This window comes from Clupea harengus, chromosome 22 (genome assembly GCF_900700415.2).
Source record: "Clupea harengus chromosome 22, Ch_v2.0.2, whole genome shotgun sequence".
NCBI lineage: Eukaryota > Metazoa > Chordata > Actinopteri > Clupeiformes > Clupeidae > Clupea > Clupea harengus.
In genome coordinates this window covers 666,674-688,116 of record NC_045173.1, presented here as the reverse complement: position 1 = coordinate 688,116, position 21,443 = coordinate 666,674, and the positions used below count along the sequence as shown (strand labels likewise).

Here is a 21,443-nt window from a genome sequence, read left to right as displayed (position 1 = left end):
ACCACAAGCTTCAGTTCAGGTGAAATTGCCTTCACCTTTAAAGATTGAGTCATGACAGTGATAGTACTAATGAAATAAGTTACTAATGAAATAGTAATCCAACTATAAAGCCTCTTCTCTTTATTTACTCACATAGCTGTATAAAATGTGATCGAGGGATATTCTGATTGTACTCTCCTTTTCCATGTGTGTGGCTTGTATCAGTGGCAATTCCACATTCCAATGTGGTTTTCAGCTTCTAGTTCAGCTGTTTGGTGGCCTGTTGAAGCTTACTGTGTACAGGCTCTGCTGGTTCTGACTCTGCTAACATCTTGATTTATTTACCTTGGTTGATTGCCATCTTCTGAAGATCTCTCTGTTTGAAATGAGTATTAAATAAATGAGAATTCAATTGATTGAAAATCTGTAGTAGTGGTAGTCAGTGGCGGCTGGTGCTTTCAAACACAGGGGGAAACACAGTTAAGATGAATTTTCTAACATCAAAAATACATAAACTCAATTCAACGAAATTAGCATGAGCCACTAAAATTAAGCCTACCTAGTTTGAATTAGCTAGTTAGCATTGCATGCTCTGCAAGCTAGGGAGCCAGCTAGTCACTAAACACTAAACACCCCACCTAACAGCTAACTTCATAAAACAAACATAAAGCAATCACCACTGCATTTCAGGTCTACCCTCCTCTTCTATATTGTCTGTAGTTTGTTGGTGAGTAATGCCTTTCAGATCAGGTGAATACGTACTGGGGCACTAATTGCTGTAAGTGAACATAATATATTCGGTGCGGCTTGTGGGTGATTGTATATACACCCTTGAGGAAGATATGTTGTGTGAAATTTGTCCTGGCATTATGCTTTATGTTAGCATTAGTAAGGCCCAAGGAGTGAAGCTCAAGTCATTTGACCTGAAAGTACAGTTACGTTTGGAATGTTGCTCCACCTGCAGGCCTGTGGTAAAACAGGAGTTGAAGTGTGATGGCGTGTGTGTCCTGATGATGTTATGTTGAGCTGTGTTGCTATGAGAAATTAGCTACTTCTTCTGCATTTTCTTTCCATTTACACGGTGCTCTACGCTTCATGCATCACTTGCTCTAACACTCTGGTTCAAAATGGAGCCAAGTCACCGAAGAATGATGCACTGTTCAGTGAGGATGGTTGTCATTTAAAGCTCAGTTCACACTGTAGTTGGAAGGCCTCAGATATTACAGAAGTAGCATATTTACAGGGATGAGAAATCAAAAAGGGATGTATTGCTTGCTTTTGGCCCAGTAATACTTAATCAGCACTGTATATCTGTTGTTCATAACACTTAGTGTTTGACATTTTATTATTTACCAAAATGTCCTAAAAAGTCTTCAATGCTATATCGCTAGGGAACTATTGCTGGCCCAAGGAGTTGAATGGTTCAATGTGTGATTTGTCTTATCCGGCGCTCTGGTGAGACTGCTTAGATGGTTGAAGCTATCTCTCGAGCGATCTGACTCCAATTATTTATTAACCGTTGCTGATACGCTTGTGCCTAGATATGACCAAAAATGATCATTTATAAAATTATGTCTCCCTGAGAATTTACTACTTGTTTGCCAAGGACTCATCTGAGTTCACAAAGGACTCACGCAACTCTGCCGCCAGCAGACTGTTAAATAGTTACTATTACAGCTAACTAACCCGCCACGATAAGTAAGTGTTGTGACACAAACCATCACGCAGTTCTGCCGTGACCTAGAATGTATCGTGCCCAGTTAGTGTGTGCACAACAGATTCTTTGTAACTCAAGTGTTGTAAACCCAATGACTAAGCTAAGTCAAGAATACAACATGAAGCTGTAATACTACAAGCAACAATACAAAAGTCAAAACAAAGGCAGACATCTAGCTTACGTGTCACAGATATGGCAACACACAAGAATGAGTGTGGGACTTACTTCTGTATACAGAAACACTCAAAATACAACTTTGCCTTCAAATAAAGACATTCTTAAACGACATGACAGATGGACATGTGCATGGAGAACCTATTGACACGGATGACCTTTGAACTATAGGGGGGTCTCCTTATCTCAGTGGCAGGAGGGAGGATTCCAGAAGCACATTTTGTGACTCCAGGTGGGAGTGTCACTGTGGAGTGGAAATATTTCCCCATGTTTCTGGAAACCTTACCCTATTGTTCTACAACCGACACCCTTGTACTCCGTTGAAAATATCATTGACCATTGAAATATCAAACCCCAATGTGCTGACATTTTCTATTCACCAAATACCTTTCAACCCTAAAATATGGCTAGGTGTGACCTCCCAATGGCCTGTACCCAGGAGAAGGGGAGAAGGGGAGAAGGGGAGAAGGGGGGGGGGCCAGGAGGTCAACGGCAGACCCAGTGAGAGAAAACAATGCTCAATCACTTCAGACAAACGTCAGAAGACACACAGAACAATAGAAGAGTGCCTCCACAGGCCACACCAGATGTGTTTCTCATTGTTTGCTCAAGCAAAAGATTCTCGGGAGCAAAGAGCCTCGCAACGCTACATCTTGAACATTACCCATTCACAGAGGATTCCCCCAATCAGGGGATTGACTGTCGTGAAATAGCAGGTCAGAACTTTTAGATGCCCGTGTCCTCAAACCGACTCTGATGCGGGACTGGAGGAGGTCAAGTAAATATCCATATACACTGGCAGCAAAAAAATGGTGTATGTGTTGCTGCGTGAACATATGTTTGTCAGAGGGGAGGGATTTAAAGTGTATCTCTCATCCATTTTGCTACAGCAAGTTAGCTCAAAAATATGGAAAGTATTGATTAGGTTGAAGCCATAGCTAATTAAAGAGTGGGTACTATTTGTAAAAAGTCAACCCAATTATCAAATGAGCACATGAGGCCAGTGGCACCGTCAATGACATGAAGGTTGTCTGTATATGGCCTTTGCACACACACTATCAGTAGCACAGAAGGCACTTAGCTGCTGCTCTTCCAACAGATTTAATGAAGAATAATTCTTTTGATCAGATGACATTTTCATAGTACTTTTATTGTGTTTCAAAGCATTTATTTATTGCATGATTGCCTTACATTACAATACATTAATACAAAAGAAAACGTACATGCCCATATACATACGAAGTTTATATATATATGACTAACTGTCACAACTGTGTTTTTCTTGACTAATTCAAAAACATTGGCTAATACAATTTAAAGAAGCAGTAAGTAGCGAGCTAACTAAATAAGAGCTGCCATTATTGCCTTGCAAACACCAACAACAACATTAAGGTTGGCGCTGATAAAGGCTATCTAGCTTGGTAACTGATGCATCTCAGGTTCCTGACCACACAACTGCGTAGTGAGTGGCTTGGGTGGCTAGTGGGAACTTGTGTTCACCTTCCCTTCCCATCAACATTAATGTGAGGATGCTATACACTAGTTGCATACCAAAAAATGTAATTTATAATAAATATAAAATGGTAAAACCCTACATAGTCTTGGAAGTGCTACATACTTTCACTGAAGTTAGAAGCCAGACATCTATACTGCCCCCACGCACTTTTAGAATATGCACCCACACATACACAAACAGCCTGCCAAGACTTTGTGACAATCATGTTTTAATCTGCAATCATTGAACTTAACATACACAATTAGGTGGACAGTCTTTGTCTTCTGCTGAATTCAGTGTATGTGTCTGAGTAGTGCTAATGCCAGTTAAACATAATGTATTCTTGATGAGGGCCGCACTCATCTTAGAGACCCACATAGATTGTAATTTTAAAGTTTCTTTAGGGAAGAGTGATTTGTGTGTGACTGGGTTTCCTTCCTGCGTTCTGTCTCTGCCTCTTTGCCCCTCTCTCTGGGCACCACGAGGTGTCTCTGCCTCTTTGCCCCTCTCCCTGGGCACCACGAGGTGTCTCTGCCTCTTTGCCCCTCTCCATGGGCACCACGAGGTGTCTCTGCCTCTTTGCCCCTCTCCATGGGCACCACGAGGTGTCTCTGCCTCTTTGCCCCTGTCCATGGGCACCACGAGGTGTCTCTGCCTCTTTGCCCCTGTCCATGGGCACCACGAGGTGTCTCTGCCTCTCTGCCCCTCTCTCTGGGCACCACGAGGTGTCTCTGCCTCTTTGCCCCTCTCTCTGGGCACCACGAGGTGTCTCTGCCTCTTTGCCCCTCTCTCTGGGCACCACGAGGTGTCTCTGCCTCTTTGCCCCTCTCTCTGGGCACCACGAGGTGTCTCTGCCTCTCCATGGGCACCACGAGGTGTCTGTGTGCGCTGGGCTAAGTGAACAAGGCTGCATGTGATCAGTGCCACGTGAGCCTGCACCACAGACACACAGATAGGCACACACACACACACACACACACACACACACACTGGGGCCATTCCTTCAGGGCCCAGAGCCTCAGTTGGCCCCTGATATCAGAGCCTCCATCTCTTTCCTTCCTTCTCTCTTTCTTTTCTCTTTCTCAAATGACAAACAAGCTGAAACCTTTTAGGAAAGAACAAGTAGAAATAAAAACACTTTAAATAGCCTGGCTGCATGTACATAGCTAGGGATGTTGCTGTTAAATTGTCTTTAGTAGTAGACTGCAAGTGACTGACTAATTCCAAATCAAAATGACTAGCCCAGTTCTTGGTTGCATGCCTCCTGCAAAAAACCCTGGTCCAGTAGGACTATTTTGTCATCATTTCAATGGTAATATATTTGTACTTTAGTCAAGTTGGAAGGAAAAATGCCTAAGTTAGGACGGCAGTTGATTTGGAGACAGTGTCTGTGAGAATGCTGTTGTTGTTGATGATGATGATGTTGATGAGGAGGAAATTCACCTTTAAACATGATGGCATACAACCAAATTAACCAAGAAATATCTCCAAAGTAGATGAAGGTTTTGTAATGGCCCAGCCAGAGCCCAGATCTGGATTAAATTGAGCATCTGTTGGGTGAGTTGAAGAGAGCTGTTGACAGGAGATCCCCTCACTATTGGATGGATCTAGATCTGTTTTGCATTGAAGACTGGGAGCAGAAGCCCACTGAGTGCTGTAGTCCAAATCAAAAGTATTAGTTTAGGGGGCTTCACAATTATGCAACCAGGTCATTGGAAGTTATTTATTTCCAGTATTTATCCCTAATGTTTTTAGTTAACGGTGAAATATGATCTGACATGATTTTGCTTGCTTTCATTTTTACATCACAAAAAAAGTACTATTTTAACTGGAGGGTGTTTACTTTCTCCATCCACGGGACATACTCTCTTCCATTCCCGCTCCTACACACACACACACACACACACACACACACACACACACACACACACACACACTATGAATCATAAACTAGATGTGTGTGGCAGAAGCTGTTCTAAGGCATTAAAAAGCTTTAATGTCATTTACAGACATTTTCTGTATGAACTATGCAGTCATACTAGACACGCTCAGAGTTTTCAGTCGTTAACTTGACTACATTAAAGGGCACAATGTGTAGCTGTAGTGGTCAAACATCAAATTCCTCTGGAACAATCAGTGATGTCTTTCTGAAAGAACAATGATACATGATAAGTTTACCAGTAAAATATACACAAATAACAATAAACCTTTTAAAGAGGAGGAAGAAACACAGAGCCACGCCTAGAAACACACACGAGGCCCCCTCCACCTCCAGGTGCACGGAGAGATTGAGCCAGAACCAGGATCAGGATCAGCCCCAGCCCCAGGGCCTCGGAGACCAGCACCTCTTTAACATTGGCCTACGCCACGAGAAGGGTCCAGTGCTTAGACTGTAGACCAGTTGCTCAAACATCACACATCGTGAAAGTCCTGGAGAGAATGGAGTGGAAGACACCGTGACGTGACTGCTTCAGTGAGCCCACTCTCACCTGAACAAAGCAGGCAGCACTGTGAAGATCATGTTCTTTGAGTGCTCCAGTGACGTGGCAGGAGGTTGGCAGCACTGTGAAGATCATGTTCTTTGAGTCTTTCAGTGACGTGGCAGGAGGTTGGCTGCACAGGGGCACCAACCACAGGGAACTCTTCTCTCAGCTCTTCACCTTGTATACCTCAGACTTTTTAGTACAACTCGGAGTCCTGTCATCTGCAGACATGTTCAGATGACTGCAGTTGTTGGGGGGGGGGGGTGGTGTGTCAGTAGTGGACAGGAGACTGAAAACGTGGGACTGGTGGAGCACTTTGTGGCATGGTGTGGGAACAACCACCTCCTTTTAAATGTGACCAAGATGAAGGAGATGGTTGTGGATTTTAGGAGGACCAGGACTAAGCTGTACACTATGTCCATCCTAGGAGAAGAGGTGGAGGTGGGGGAGGGGGAGGGGAGGGCTACAGACACAGACTAGAGATGTAACACTGAGGCTGTCTACAGGAAGGGACAGAGCAGAGTCTGATTCTTGAGGAAGCTTAAGTGTGTGCAGAAAGATGTGGCATATCTTCTACCAGTCTAGTAGCCCTGTAGCTCCTCTGAAGTGTCTAAGACTGTAGTGAAAATATATACCTATTTCACTAAGCAGAGGTATATATTTTCACTACAGTCTTAGACACTTCAGAGGAGCTACAGGGCTACTAGACTGTGTGTAATTATATATAACTGTACTGCTTTACTCTTAGATTGTATTTTAAGGCTACTCTGAAACTGTTCCAACTTGCCACCACCATTGGCTTCAGTTGGTTTCACTCAAATCAAGAAAGGCTACTAATTGCTGGGTTGCAGTTGAAAGACACTCCCACAGCAATCAAGGCACTTTGTCAAGGCAGAAACTGGGAGGACCTTCAGCCGGGTGCAATCAGTGAGCATGCTACTTCCATAGGGCTGTTGCTGAAGCGTCAGCCCTCGTGCTCAGCCCTTTTCGTGTGAAGACCTTTTTGGGTAAAGACGTGCAAGTCTACCTGTACAAGACCTTTTTGGGTAAAGACGTGCAAGTCTACCTGTACAAGTCCACCGAAACAAGGCTCACAAACAAGGTAAACTTTTTTCATTTTGATTCTGCCATAGCCATGTGTCACAGTAGCATCTCTGTTGTCACTGGTTGTCAAAAAAGATCACAGCGCAGCAGACGGCAGCGCAACCTGGGTAATCTCCGCTCACTTCAACAAACCTCTTCGGCTGTAACCTCTTTCTCTGTTGGCCTGTGGAACTGTCAGTCTGCAGTCAAGAAAGCTGATTTCATCTCAGGTTATGCCAACCACCTCTCCCTAGGGCTCTTAGCTCTCACGGAGACATGGATCACACCTGAAAACAATGCTACCCCGGCAGCACTCTCCACCAACTATGCCTTCTCCCATACTCCCCGGCCATCTGGTCGTGGAGGTGGGACGGGGCTGCTGATTTCAGACAACTGGAAATTCACTCCACTGCTGCCTTCAAACAGGTATGCCTCCTTTGAATATCATGCAATTATGGTAACTGCTCCTGTTAAAACTTATGTGATTGTTATCTACCGTCCACCAGGACAACAGGGTGATTTCGTCCATGAGCTGGACACCCTGCTGTCATCCATCCCTGAGCAGGAGTGTCCAACACTCATCCTTGGCGACATGAACATCCACCTAGACAATCCCAACTCAGCTGACTTTCGAACCCTGGTTCACTCGTTCGACCTACAACAGGTCCCCACTCCTCCAACTCACAAAGCAGGAAAAGAGCTTGACCTCATCCTTGCTCGGAACTGCACCACGGACAACCTAACGGTAACCCCTCTGCATCGCTCGGACCACTTCTTCATTCGCTTCGATGTTCGGCTCATAGAGCAACCCTCTGTCCCCCCTCCGATGGTCTCGTTCCGGCGCAACCTCCGCAACCTCTCTCCCACCCACTTTTCCTCTCTGGTTTCTTCTGCTCTTCCACCTTTATCCACTTTCTCCTCACTAGGTGTCGATGATGCCACAGAATCACTCTGCTCCACTCTGAGCTCATGCTTGGACACTTTGTGTCCACTTTCCACCAGACCTGCTCGTTCTACCCAGTCTCATTCGTGGCTGAGTGATACCCTCCGAACGCAGCGCTTCAATCTCAGAGCGGCTGAGAGAAAGTGGCACAAATCTGCAGCACTGGACGATCTTGCAAGCTACCAGACACTGCTGGCCTCCTTCTCATCCAGCATCACTGCTGCTAAGAAGACTTTTTTCAACGACAAGATCAACGGTGCAACTGACGCTCGGAAACTATTCTCCACCTTCAAAACTCTGCTCTACCCTCCTCCTCCTCCCCCAGCTACTAACCTCACTGCTGATAACTTTGCTTCCTTTTTCACAGAGAAAGTGGCAGCCATCGGGAAACAGTTCGACCAACTGTCTCCCCCCCTAAGGGCGCAACCGTCAATGGCTCATTATTTCCTTCTTTCACCCCTCTCAGCGAGAGTGAGGTCTCCAAAATCCTAACAGGTAGCCGTCCAACTACATGCCCGCTGGACCCCATCCCATCCAATATCCTTCAAGCCATATCGCCTGCCGTCTTACCGGCAATAACACAGGTGATTAATGCTTCATTTAATTCTGGAACATTCCCTTCTTCATTTAAAGTGGCTCGGGTAACACCGCTGCTCAAGAAGCCGTCTCTCGATCCCACTCAGGTGGAAAACTACCGACCGGTCTCACTTCTCACGCTCCTATCAAAAACCATTGAGAGGGCAGCTTCCAAACAGGTCACAGAGTTCCTATCAAGGAACAATCTCCTCGATCCAAACCAGTCTGGATTCAAAAGTGGTCACTCCACCGAAACAGCCCTGTTGTCTGTGACAGAGTCCTTGAAAACAGCTAGAGCAGCAGCTTAATCCTCAGCTCTCGTCCTGCTTGATTTATCAGCTACGTTTGATACAGTCAACCACCGCATCCTTCTGTCCATACTGTCAAGTATGGGCATTTCTGGCAAGGCGCACTCCTGGTTTGAATCGTACCTCACAGGGCGCTCGTTCAATGTGTCATGGCAAGGTCAGCTGTCTGTACCTCACCACCTTACCACAGGGGTGCCCCAAGGCTCGGTGATGGGACCACTTCTCTTTGCCATCTACACCACTTCGCTGGGCCCTATCATCCGCTCGCATGGTTTTTCCTATCATTGCTATGCCGATGATACTCAACTGTTTCTGTCTTTCCCTCCTGAGGACACCACTGTCTCGGCGCGGATCTCGGACTGTCTTGCTGATATATCCACATGGATGAAAAACCACCACCTTCAGCTGAACCTGGCCAAAACGGAACTGATGGTCTTTCCAGCCAAACAGGCCATCCACCACAACATCAGCATCAATATTGACTCCTTGTCTCTTGTTCCATCCAAAACAGCAAGAAACCTCGGGGTCATTATTGATGACCAACTGACTTTCACGGACCACATTGCCTCTGTCTCTAGGTCCTGCCGCTTTGCGCTATTCAACATCCGCAAAATCAGGCCGTACCTAACCCAGTATGCCACCCAGCTGCTGGTGCAAACCTTGGTGAATTCCCGCCTTGATTACTGCAACGCCCTCCTAACGGGCCTGCCGGCTTGCGTGGTGAAACCACTACAAATGATCCAGAACGCGGCGGCGCGTCTGGTGTTCAACCAACCGAAGAGGGCACACGTCACCCCGCTTCTTATTGACCTCCACTGGCTGCCTGTAGCTGCTCGCATTAAGTTCAAGTCACTTATGCTTGCCTACAGAGTGCTTGATGGTTCTGCTCCCACCTACCTAAATGCTCTTGTAAGGGCAAATGTTACACCCAGGATGCTGCGCTCTTCTAGTGAGCGTCGTTTGGCACTGCCGTCTGTGCAAGTACGGCAGTCCAGACTATTCTCATTTGTAGTTCTACGTTGGTGGAATGAACTACCCAGCACTACCAGAGCAGGGGCGTCCCTCTCTACCTTTAAGAAGCTTTTGAAGACCCAACTCTTCATAGAGCACTTCCCGTCCTAACTGGCACTTCGACTAGTAACTTGCAATTACAGCAGTTACATTTCTGCACTTCTTTCTTTCTTTTTTATTTCATTTTGTTATATTTCTTATGTAAAGTAGTATTTATTTATTGTTACACCAGGTTCTATTGCTCGTAGCTTGAATATTCTCTCCCTTGTACGTCGCTTTGGACAAAAGCGTCTGCTAAATGACTAAATGTAAATGTAAAAGTGCAATTTCTTTTCCCGCCATCTGTTTTGGGGCAGCAGCATCAGATTCAGGGACACATTGATGCAGAAGGCTGGGGTGCTGGGGAGCTGGGGTGCTGGGGCGCAGAAGGCTGGGGTGCTGGGGCGCTGGGGTGCAGAAGGCTGGGGTGCTGGGGAGCTGGGGCGCTGGAGTGCTGGGGTGCAGAAGGCTGGGGCGCTGGGGTGCAGAAGGCTGGGGTGCAGAAGGCTGGGGTGCTGGGGCGCTGGGGTGCTGGGGACTGCTCTGCTCTGCTCTGGAGCCCCTAGGGTTAGTTGTGGAGAGAAGGATGTTGCACAAGCTGCTCAACAGAATGGACAACACTACACACCCCTTACACAACCAACTGGTCAGACAACAGAGTGTCTTCAGTCTGAGGCTCCATCAGCTCTACTGCAGTCAGGATCATGACAGGAGCTCCTTCCTGCCCTCCACAACACCAACACCAACACCAACACCCAACACACTGTTATTCTGTTTTTTGTTTTTTTTATTATTATTTTTTTCCCACTTATGAAATGAACTGAAATGTTCATTTGGGGATAAGTGAGGTACTCTATGTGTTTGTCTATCTGTTTATCTATCACTGTAAGGAAATCAGTGTTGTCAGTCTCCAACATTTTGTTGTCATCAAAAACATGTATTCCACTAAGAGCAGGACGTGCTCATGCTTCAGGTACATATGCTCCTATATAAAAGTAAGGCTCAGAGCTGGTATTGTTAAGACTGTCCACACAGCAGCCATTGGTAGTGCCAACGGGCAGTGATTTCAGTCATTGGCAGTGCCAACGGGCAGTGATTTCAGTCATTGGTAGTGCCAACGGGCAGTGATTTCAGTCATGTAACAATATGGAAGTGAGTGGTCAAACTTGCATTCCAAAAACATATTTAGAATCACCAGCAAAATTGTAAAACCAAAGAAATAGCTTGCTAGTAAGGTCCAACAAACTATTGTGGGTGTTTTGCCTCGTACACATTTGCCAGAAGTGTCAGCATTGCTCAACTGAGGGGAAATGTCAGTTGCTCCTTTTCCAACAAGGTTAAGAGAAAGATTAGTTCTCTTCAATACATGGCAGGAGCTCTAGTCATGGAGTCTCCTCTTCTAATGTGTCTGACTGTGTACAAATGAACTGGAGACAAGTCATTGGAAATGAAAGTACAAACCCAATGCTGAAGGAGAAGAAACACAATTCAAGAAATGACAAAAATACTAATGATTGTAACTGTCCTACTGTTCTACAATGATACTTGTTTGAATACAGCTAAAAAGGATGCAATGACCCACGGTTCTTCTTTGTGTGTTTGTTTCTGTTCGGGTGGCATGGACTTCATTGATGCTTGACCCAAATGTCTTTGCAGAAAAATATTCAGACATTTATTGCCATCTAGTGGTTCTAGTTAAATGTCATTCTGCTGAAAATGAGGTACACATTGTGTAATGATTTAACAATAGAAATGGACCTGATACAAGTGTGAGGTCCTCTGTGCTGATTGGATACATTTACTGGCCTGTGCAGTGATCATGAAGTGACCATTTTGCATGTTTATTTTTTTTTTTTACAGCTTTTTGGACAGAATTGATGCCGTAAGACAAAGCGACTACACACCAACAGACCAAGTATGTGTCTCTTTTTGCATTCCCTCTCCTACACACACACACACACACACACACACACACACACACAAGTATGTGTCTCTTTTTGCATGCTTTTTTGTGTGGTGACCTGATATTGTTACATTGTTTCCTAATAACCTTTTTCCTTCACAAAGACATGACCGGCTACTTCCCCAGGCCCCCTATGTCATGATAAACCTTGCAAATCAACAAACGTTTATGGAAATCTCAGAATATTCTTAAATACAAATGTTAAATGCCCTGGAAATGATTGAACCCTGGAATGATCGATTGGAAGGTTTTTGATTGATGCCACAAATTAAATCAGGATTTCACATTGTACATGAGGGCACGGAGAAATTTAAAGTAAATTAGTAGATGTGGGTAACCTATCCAATCAGCAGCAAGAAGGGCAGAGCGTCATCCCCTTCACCACCCCTTGTGTTCAATGCCTTTAAATGATCTCTTCAAATGAGTGGGAAGTTGGCCAAATTTAGAGTTACATGTAGTTTTTTCAACAACTGGTCTAAGGAGACTTGGGTTCGATGCTGCATGTAGTCTACCTCAGGAGAGCCTATTGAAGTTTGGCCAGAATTAGGACTTCAGATAATGAGGCTTTGGTCTCTGATTCAGTCTGCTAAGACAAACACCTATGGTCTTCCAGCATCATTTTTACTCACAGGCATGAATTTCCATATTTTCAGAAATGGTTTGTCACCTTCATGTTCACTTAATTATCAAATCAAATCACTTAAAGTTCAAAGTTCAAAGTACTTTATTGTCATTGTCACAAAAACAACGAGACAGACGAAGCAGCATCAGACAGCTAAACAACTTAAGTTGCTGTGCACATTAACTGCCACAGCTAAATAATAATAAATAACAATTAATAAATAGATAAATAAATATGCCCCACCTTGACTGTCTTAGCTGTAGGTCTACTGAACTAATTCTTCCCGCTCGTGTTCACTAACTCCTGTGGCTGAATGGCCGGTTGACTTTCTGAATGCTTAGCTGAGAGGATGAAAGTGTGGAGGATGATTGAAACATCAGAATCGCTAGTTTAAGGAACAAATGCCCAACAGGTCTTTAACTCACAGCTTTATTAAACAGACAATACAAGGAAAGGATTAGAATTGTCAAAAGGAGAGAAAAAAACTACAGGATAAGAAATGACAATGTTCGGACATCAGGCTCTGTGTTTGGATCATAGAGACAAAATGTCATGAGGTGCAGGAGAAGTGCATGATACTACCTCTCAACCACAGCGGAGGACATATGATTGGCTGAGGTGTTTTGGTGCGGGGAAAGGGGGAAATATGATTGGCTGAGGTGTTTTGGTGCGGGGAAAGGGGGAAATATGATTGGCTGAGGTGTTTTGGTGCTGGGTAAAGGGGGGCATATGATTGGCTGAGGTGTTTTGGTGCGTTGTGGAGTATTGTGTGATGATTGATTAATCTAATCCATTTTAAAACTTTCGGAATGCACTGAAGGATAACTGAAAATGAAAATGGTTCCTGTGTCTTTTATGCATGTTGGTGCTTTGTTTGGGGTGTTTTTCATGCAACTGTCCACCATTTAGGGCAGGGCATTTAAACACATGTATAAAATCAGAGGAACGAGGTGTATAGTATAATATTATGGAACACAGATGATCTATTATGCCCTCAGAGTTGGATCATCATTACAGGTCCAAAAGCATTTTCCTTTTTTAGTTTAACAAAAACTATTCACAGCGACTTTAATTATTACCCTTCTGTTTGTTCCTTTTTTTAAGGATTTGCTACGTTGCAGAGTGTTGACTTCAGGGATTTTCGAAACCCGTTTCCAAGTAGACAAAGTAAACTTTCAGTAAGTCCTCGTGCTTCTTGTACTTGTTTAGCAGCCAGCCATGGCTAGATCATCTCTGAACTCAGTCATGAGAGATGGCTGTATGCATAGTAGTTGACAGATAGCATATAAAATCAAATATAATATTGTAACATCATCTGTGTGTCTACAGTATGTTTGATGTGGGTGGCCAGAGAGATGAGAGGAGAAAATGGATCCAGTGCTTTAATGGTGAGATTAACACTGATATGCATATACATTTTTTTTCATGTATATCATTTGACATTGCAAAAGCTGTTGACCTTTGTATATTTTATTATAAATATTTATTTTCCTTGAAGTGCATACTTTTCAAATAATATTTGATATTTTTTAAATATATTGACATCATGTGTTTGTCCTGTCTCTTCAGATGTGACAGCCATCATCTTTGTAGTGGCGAGCAGCAGCTACAACATGGTCATAAGGGAGGACAACACCACAAACAGGCTTCGGGAGGCCCTCGATCTCTTCCGGAGTATTTGGAATAATAGGTACACACCACATTGAGCATTGGCTTATTTATTTCATTTAAATTGTATTTATTTCAATTCATTTGGTTTAGTTGTTACCTCTCAGACATGTGTCATGATGACAGTTCACTACTCAATGAACGAAAGCATTGGCCTCTCCACGTTTTTTTTTTTGTAATTTTCAATTCAATTTCTTTCAGATGGTTACGAACGATATCCGTCATATTATTCCTAAACAAACAGGACATGTTGGCTGAAAAAGTGTTGGCTGGGAAATCCAAAATTGAAGACTATTTTCCTGAGTATGCTCGCTACACCATACCAAATGAAGGTAAGCATGCTGCATGAACACATGAAGGTTGTGTGTTAATCGAGTGTTAACATTCAGACTTGCACTTCAGCAGTTACATTCCTGCACTTCTTTTTCCTTTCTAGGTCGTTTTTCTAATTCTTATGTAAAGTAGTATTAATTGTTACACCATGTTTTTTATTGCTCTTAGCTTGACTGTTCTCTCCCTTGTACGTCGCTTTGGACAAAAGCGTCTGCTAAATGACTAAATGTAAATGTAAATGTAAATTCAGAAATGTCACACCTGGAGGCACTACTCCAGCATGAAGAACATGGTATATTATTCACAACCATATACCCACTGATGCTAGAGCTAATAAATGCTGAACTGAACTCGAAAGTTATTCAACAATTTTAACCCTTAAAACAATTTGGTGATATTGCAAAAACCATCAACAAAAAGTTGGGTTTAGGGGGGCCCTGTGGCGCACGCCGATAAGCCCCCCATTTACGGGCTTCATTGCCCGCGGGGACACAGGTTCAAGTCTGGCCTGATGTCATTTCCCGGTCCTCTCCCCGGTCCTGTCCAAATAAAGGCATAAAAAGCCCAAAATAAATCTTAAAAAAAAAAAAAAAAGTTCAGTCCAAACATATTTATGTGCAAAAGATAGTGTTATGTGACGCAACCATTACTCTTGATAATCTCTAGTAAACACACTTTTCACACCTCTGCCGTAGCTGCCATTGTTCTTTTTAAATCCAGCCAAAGAAGTTTTGAGAAGTAAGTCTAGGGAATGAGGTGGACATTACAGATCTGATTGCTGAGCCAAGTTTTGATTGGCTGTGTGCATTATTTTATTATTATTATTTTAAGTCTTAATTACGCCTCCCTGAAATTCTGATTCTGTGGGCCACAGACATGTTACTCATCATGACATCATCATCAGGTATATATGGGCCACAGACATGTCACTCATGACATCATCATCAGGTATATATGGGCCACAGACATGTCACTCATGACATCATCATCAGGTATATATGGGCCACAGACATGTTACTCATGACATCATCACTGCTGATATACAGTAGGGGGCAGTGGTGTTATGATATGTGCTGAACCTGAGGCAAGATGTCCTGCACCTAAAACTCTGGAATCTCCTTCCTGAGGGAAGAACCTAGCAAGGTGAAAGGGGTCAGCGACCCCCCCCTCTGTGCCTTGCATCTGATACGTATGGCGGCATATGTGGAGGAGACATAGAGAAGGTCACAGGTCACAGCCAATTATCTTAGATGCTGTACAAACAATTCTTTCTAACTGTCACAACCCTCACAAGGCCGATTGTGTTGCCTGAGTGACTGAGAAGACGAGTGCACTCTCTACAGATGTATGGAGCTAGCACATAAAGGGAAGTCTCTGGTGGTGGTGGGCCTTGTGTTGTGTTGGCCTTCCACTTCAGAGTATGGCATATGGTGGGGCCAAGGCATTTAGAAAGTGTCAATCCTCTCCACTGTCTGCTCATTAATGACCACATCCCTCCGAAAATCAATTATCATTTCTTTTGTCTTTTTGTGATGCTTAAAACCAGGTTATTAGTCTCCCACCACCTCCACTAGGACCCCGGGCCTTCATCATGCCTGCCACTGCTCTGTCATCTGCATATTTCAAGAAAAACACACAGATTCAGAATGGGATACACAATTCAATTCAACTTTATTTCGCCATGTATACAGATACTAGGAATTTTTTTGGGAATTCTCCATGCAGGCTATAGTATCCAAACTATCTCCTGCACGAGATCTCCACGGCCGCTACACAAGCGCCATCGGAAATTATTGGTATACAGTGAATAGAGCAGAGGTGAAATAAACTTGACCCTAAAGGGCCCCAGGGTTGAGGGTCATAGGCCTAGAGAGCATGTTACCTATCTTAACCACCTGCTTCCTATCTGACGTAAACATCTAAAATCCAGTTGCATAGAGAGATTAATAATCAGCACCTGAACTAGAATCGATAAACAATACCCTTGCAATGTGATGGTGCAGGTGGTGTGGTGGGGGCCTCTAGATGCTGCACCACACACACACACACACACACACACACACAGACACAGACACACACACACACACACACAGACACAGGATACTGTGAACACAGAGGAACGGCATCCTGTACAGACCTAATAGGCAAACTGAAACATGTCCATCTCAACATCCCATCAAATATTACAGAGCAGTCCCTCGTGCACCTTCATAACAACAGACGTTTGAGCAACAGGCCTGTAGTCTTTCAGACAGACGGAATTAGACTTATTGGGTTCAGGGATGACAACAGCAGATAAGAGACCAGTTCAAATGATCTGTGAAAAGAGCCGTGTTGGTTGGTGCAGTATCTTAATGTAGTGTGTGCAGACACGTGGTCTGGTCTGGTCTGGTCTGGTCTGGTCTGGTCTGGTCTAATCCAGTCTCTTAGAGTGTGTGCAGACACGTGGTCTGGTCTGGTCTGGTCTGGTCTGGTCTGCTCTGCTCTGTCTACTGTTCTTAGTAATCCATCTGACTTCAGATCAAAAGGAGGGATAGCTCTGCTCTGCTCTGCTCTGGATAGCTCTGCTCTGCTCTGCTCTGGATAGCTCTGCTCTGCTCTGCTCTGGATAGCTCTGCTCTGCTCTGCTCTGGATAGCTCTGCTCTGCTCTGCTCTGTCTACTGTTTTTAGTAGTCCATCTGACCTCAGATCAAACCTGCAATAGAATTCATTCAACTAATCTGGGAGTAAGGGATCCTCATCCCGGGCTGTGTGTTCATGTAGCCAGTAATCCTCTGTGTCTTTGGCTTGTAGTTGGTTCTGCAGGTCATCTTTATGCTTCCTTTACTGCCTCAGCCGTTCTCATGGCTCGCTCTTCTAGTGATCTGACTCCTCTCTTCAAAGCCTGATTGGTCTTCACATAGAGCATTCGAACCTCCTTAACATACTATGGTTTATTAGAACTGAAGACGCATATGCTTTCTGAGAGATACATCAATGATGTAACCATGTCAGTGTATGAATCTAAATTACCACATGCATCTTTAAAAACAGTCCCATCAGTCCACCCATGTCGATCATTGTAAACTCAACTTCATGTTCTCGAAATCACTGAAATATGTAGCTTTCATAAACCGAAATGTTGATATTTAAGCTCAATAGGCAATCATTTCACACCCCTCCCCTCCCCGTGTTCATTGGCTGGAATTGTGTATGGTTCGGTCGGAGAACCGCGTACAAACACCAGAGTTCCTTTGAGCATGCACACACAACTGACAGCTTTTTTTTTTCCTGAATTTGACCGAAAAAAAATGTTTTGTGGACTTTAATTTATATAATTTCATGAAATGGTCCTCAAATCACCAGAGTGCTTTGAGGGTTAAGGGGGTTTAATAACTTCGAATTCACCTGACCTCAATGAAAATTTGTGTGGCACTTTCTGCATCTTTGTCCACATTGTATATTCTCAAATGTGTAGCTGAATTGTAAAGTTGTAGGTCTTTCGTGAAAATAACCCCGATTTATTACTTTGAACAGCAACCCCTGAGCCTGGAGAAGACCCAAGAGTGACCAGAGCAAAATTCTTCATCCGTGATGAGTTCCTGGTGAGAAATTCCTTGACTTTGAAACAGATATCTAAACACTGCCATTTTGTTTGAATGTAGCCCATGGAAACACATGCATGTAATGGCCTTTGTTCTATCACTACAATAGATTGGATGTGATTTCTGAATCCAGTTATATAATTTTCTACCTTGTAAAATTTTGGAATGCTACATTGCTTCAGACAAGCAGTGAAACATAAACCAACTGATTTTAACTTTCTCAAACCACATTGTAGCAATGGCTATTGTAGCTACCTAGTGCTCCCATTAGATTCTGTGATTTTGAATCTGATGTTTTTATAGTTATATTTATAGGTTAAATGAACTACTTATTTTGTGCCTGTCAATATGTGTGTGTATGTCTACCACAGAGAATCAGCACTGCAAGCGGTGATGGCAGACACTACTGCTACCCCCATTTCACCTGTGCCGTGGACACCGAGAACATTCGCCGGGTCTTCAACGACTGCCGAGACATCATTCAGAGAATGCACCTTCGACAGTACGAGCTCTTGTGAACTGGGCCCTGTATGCTTCAAACAAAAACAAAAACACAGAACAAGAAAGGGCAACCCAAAACTCAAACCATGGAGGAGTACTACTGAAGTTTGTGAAACCCACCTTTTACATTTTTTTTTTGGAGTGCTTTCTATTGGGATAGTAGTCTTTTCTCCCTCTTTGAAAGCTTTCATTGTTTCTGCTATTCCATGGAGCCTTTGGTTGCCTCCCAATTGGATTATTATTATTATTATTAGTAGTAGTAGTAGTAGTAGTAGTACTGCAATTCAACTTCATTCAAATCCTGGACTGGCCTGATCTTCCCTGAATGGATGGATTGATGGGCGTGTCTGTGAACTGCCGGATGCAGATGAATTGCCAGATGAGTTGAGCGTTTGGCCTCTTCCCACTGAGCTGTGACCACCCACCACGTTCACATCTACTCACTGAAGTCTTCAGCTACTTCACTGAAACATACTTTGTGAGGGTGGAAGGGGCTGTTTCAAACACAACAAGTACTGACGTCAGACACGAGAGGAAGGTAAACATGCACTTTTGCATCAGATTTTAAATAAAAACTTTTAAAGTCCACACAAAATGTAGCATCACAAATATTTATTTACTTGGTCAGAGTTTTCGTGTCTGCAAGGGTTGTGTGTGTAGACTGGTGCACAGAGGAAGTAGACTGTTTCTTAAAACCCCTCTGGTCCCAGAGAGCGTCTCAGGGGAGCCAGGAGATGTGACGGTGAAACGTAGACTGTAAAAACACGGGCAGTCAGCCTTCATCATCAGAGAAAGGACAAGCCACCACTCTCGCTCTGCTCCGTCCGCACGGCCACCTGTTGGGGGAGGCTCTCAAAGTGAAGAATTGGAAGTTCTACTACGGTTTTTGGTTTCATAACTTGTACATACTGTGCAAGGCAGATTTATCTTGTACAGACTGAAAAATGTAATATTGTTTTGTACAACTTTATTGAAATATAAAAAATCTACTTGTAGATCTTTGTGCCTTGATTATGGCTGTACCTGTAAAATGAGATGCTGAGATGTAAGTATGTTTTGACTGCGCTGTACAGCTTGATGTCAACCTGCAGACAGAACTCCTCTCTAGAGTTTAGGGGGTTTTGTTTTGTTTTTTGTTTGTTTTAATGTTTTATTTTTTAAGGAAATGCTGTTTATATAAAATAAATAAAATGGGGGAATTAAAAAATGTATACAATATGCAAATGTAACACTTACCTGCAGTGAGGACGAGATCCAGCACTATGCCTTTTCTTTTATTCTCCTCTCCTCCCTTTTCTTTTATTCTCCTCTCCTCCCTTTTCTTTTATTCTCCTCTCCTCCCTTTTCTTTTATTCTCCTCTCCTCTCCTCCCTTTTCTTTTATTCTCCTCTCCTCTCCTCCTTTTGTATTTCAGTCTCAGCTTTAAAAAGGAAATCAAGTGAGGTGCCCAAAATTGCAACCTGGTGTTGTTAAAATAGGAAGGATTTTTTTTCTTTCTTGTTTGTTGTTATTCAGATTTTAAGTAAATCGTGTGTGTGTGTGCGTGTGTGTGTGTGTGTGTGTGGGTGCGTGTGTGCGTGTGTGATGCATAAAGAGAAAATAATGTGTACATAAAACCTGATGTTGGCTCACAAACACATTGCGTATGTATGTTCAAGTGTGAATCTGAGTGCATTTAATGTGCTACTTGTGTAATATGTACATGTACATTTATAGACATATATAAATATATATGTACAATTTATACATGTTTCATTATGTGTGTGCCTAGGTGTATACATACATGATGTATGTATATTGGAAAGATGTATAAATACACACATAGGTAAGCATGTCTAGAATGAGATGAATAAATGAGCGTGTGCAATATTGAATACACCTTTGGGAAGGGGCGTGTTTACTGGCTCACAGACAATACATTGATCATTCAATCCAGTATGTTTTCTACTGTTTTGCCACTAATTTAAGGAAATGAAAGCCAAATTTAAAATGTTGTAAAAAAAAACTCTTCAAACTCTAAGAATATTACTCTTAATCTGAATCTGCTTCTGTAAATCGAACCTATTTCTTACAGTAAATACTGCTGCTGTTCAGTCCATGGTCCTACTACAAGGCAAAAGAGAGAACACAAACTATGGCCAAGAACAACAGCTATGGTGAGGGGGTTACTCTTTTTGCCTGGATAAACAAGGCCTAGCAACATGGTGTGCTCGTGGGCCAGTATCCTCAAGAAACAAGGCCTTCGCTGCCCTGCCCAGATAGGATAGGGAAGGGTACAAACAGGAGCAGAGATTAAACATTTCTATGCATAAAATTTTACATCACAACAACAGTACAGAATATTGCAAAATAAAATTTTAACTTGAATTAATTGACCACTGGCGTCCTATTTCGATCTAGCTGTCCATCATTTATGCGTGATACAGCCCATTAATAAAAGCATGTTGCTAAGACCCTCATCCACTCGATAAGCCTTTTATACTTCAATAATAAGCAGATGTAAATGAGAACATTTGGCCAACACATTGAAAACAAATGTTTTCCCTGTAAAGCTATTGTTAGCAAATAATTATTGAATTGTTAAACAATTCTATTGTTTAATATCCATGGCAGTTTCTAGACTTGTTTCATCCAGCCACACAATCTGGATCATTGCAAACTATAGGCCCACCATCGACCACTGTTTTGTCATCATACTCTTCCTGTATTATTCCATGGGCAACTATTTATTTGTTGACTGTGACCATAAATATTCAAACCCCTTTTCTGACTACAACAGGGACACTCTTCATTGTAAAAGGTCTGAACAGTGGAACTACTATGCACTGGCAGTGTACTATACTTAAATGCTCTTGTAAGGGCAAATGTTACACCCAGGATGCTGCGCTCGTCTAGTGAGCGTCGTTTGGCTCTGCCGTCTGTGCAAGTACAGCAATCCAGACTATTCTCATTTGTAGTTCCAC

At 43.2% G+C, this 21,443-nt stretch overlaps 1 protein-coding gene across 2 annotated transcripts in view; it reads left to right on the top strand.

Moving 5' to 3' along the window:
• LOC105893781 (guanine nucleotide-binding protein G(olf) subunit alpha) overlaps positions 1 to 20,847 on the top strand; it is a 65,183-nt gene extending 44,336 nt beyond the window's left edge. For both annotated transcript variants that reach the window (XM_031560169.2, XM_031560170.2), the window contains exons 6-12: positions 11,669 to 11,723; positions 13,498 to 13,571; positions 13,723 to 13,781; positions 13,963 to 14,083; positions 14,263 to 14,393; positions 17,912 to 17,979; positions 18,351 to 20,847. In XM_031560169.2, the coding sequence (XP_031416029.1) occupies positions 11,669 to 11,723; positions 13,498 to 13,571; positions 13,723 to 13,781; positions 13,963 to 14,083; positions 14,263 to 14,393; positions 17,912 to 17,979; positions 18,351 to 18,497 (655 nt within the window). In that variant the 3' untranslated portion in view covers positions 18,498 to 20,847. The remainder of the gene's footprint in view (positions 1 to 11,668; positions 11,724 to 13,497; positions 13,572 to 13,722; positions 13,782 to 13,962; positions 14,084 to 14,262; positions 14,394 to 17,911; positions 17,980 to 18,350) is intronic.
• The last annotated feature ends 596 nt before the right edge of the window (positions 20,848 to 21,443 follow it).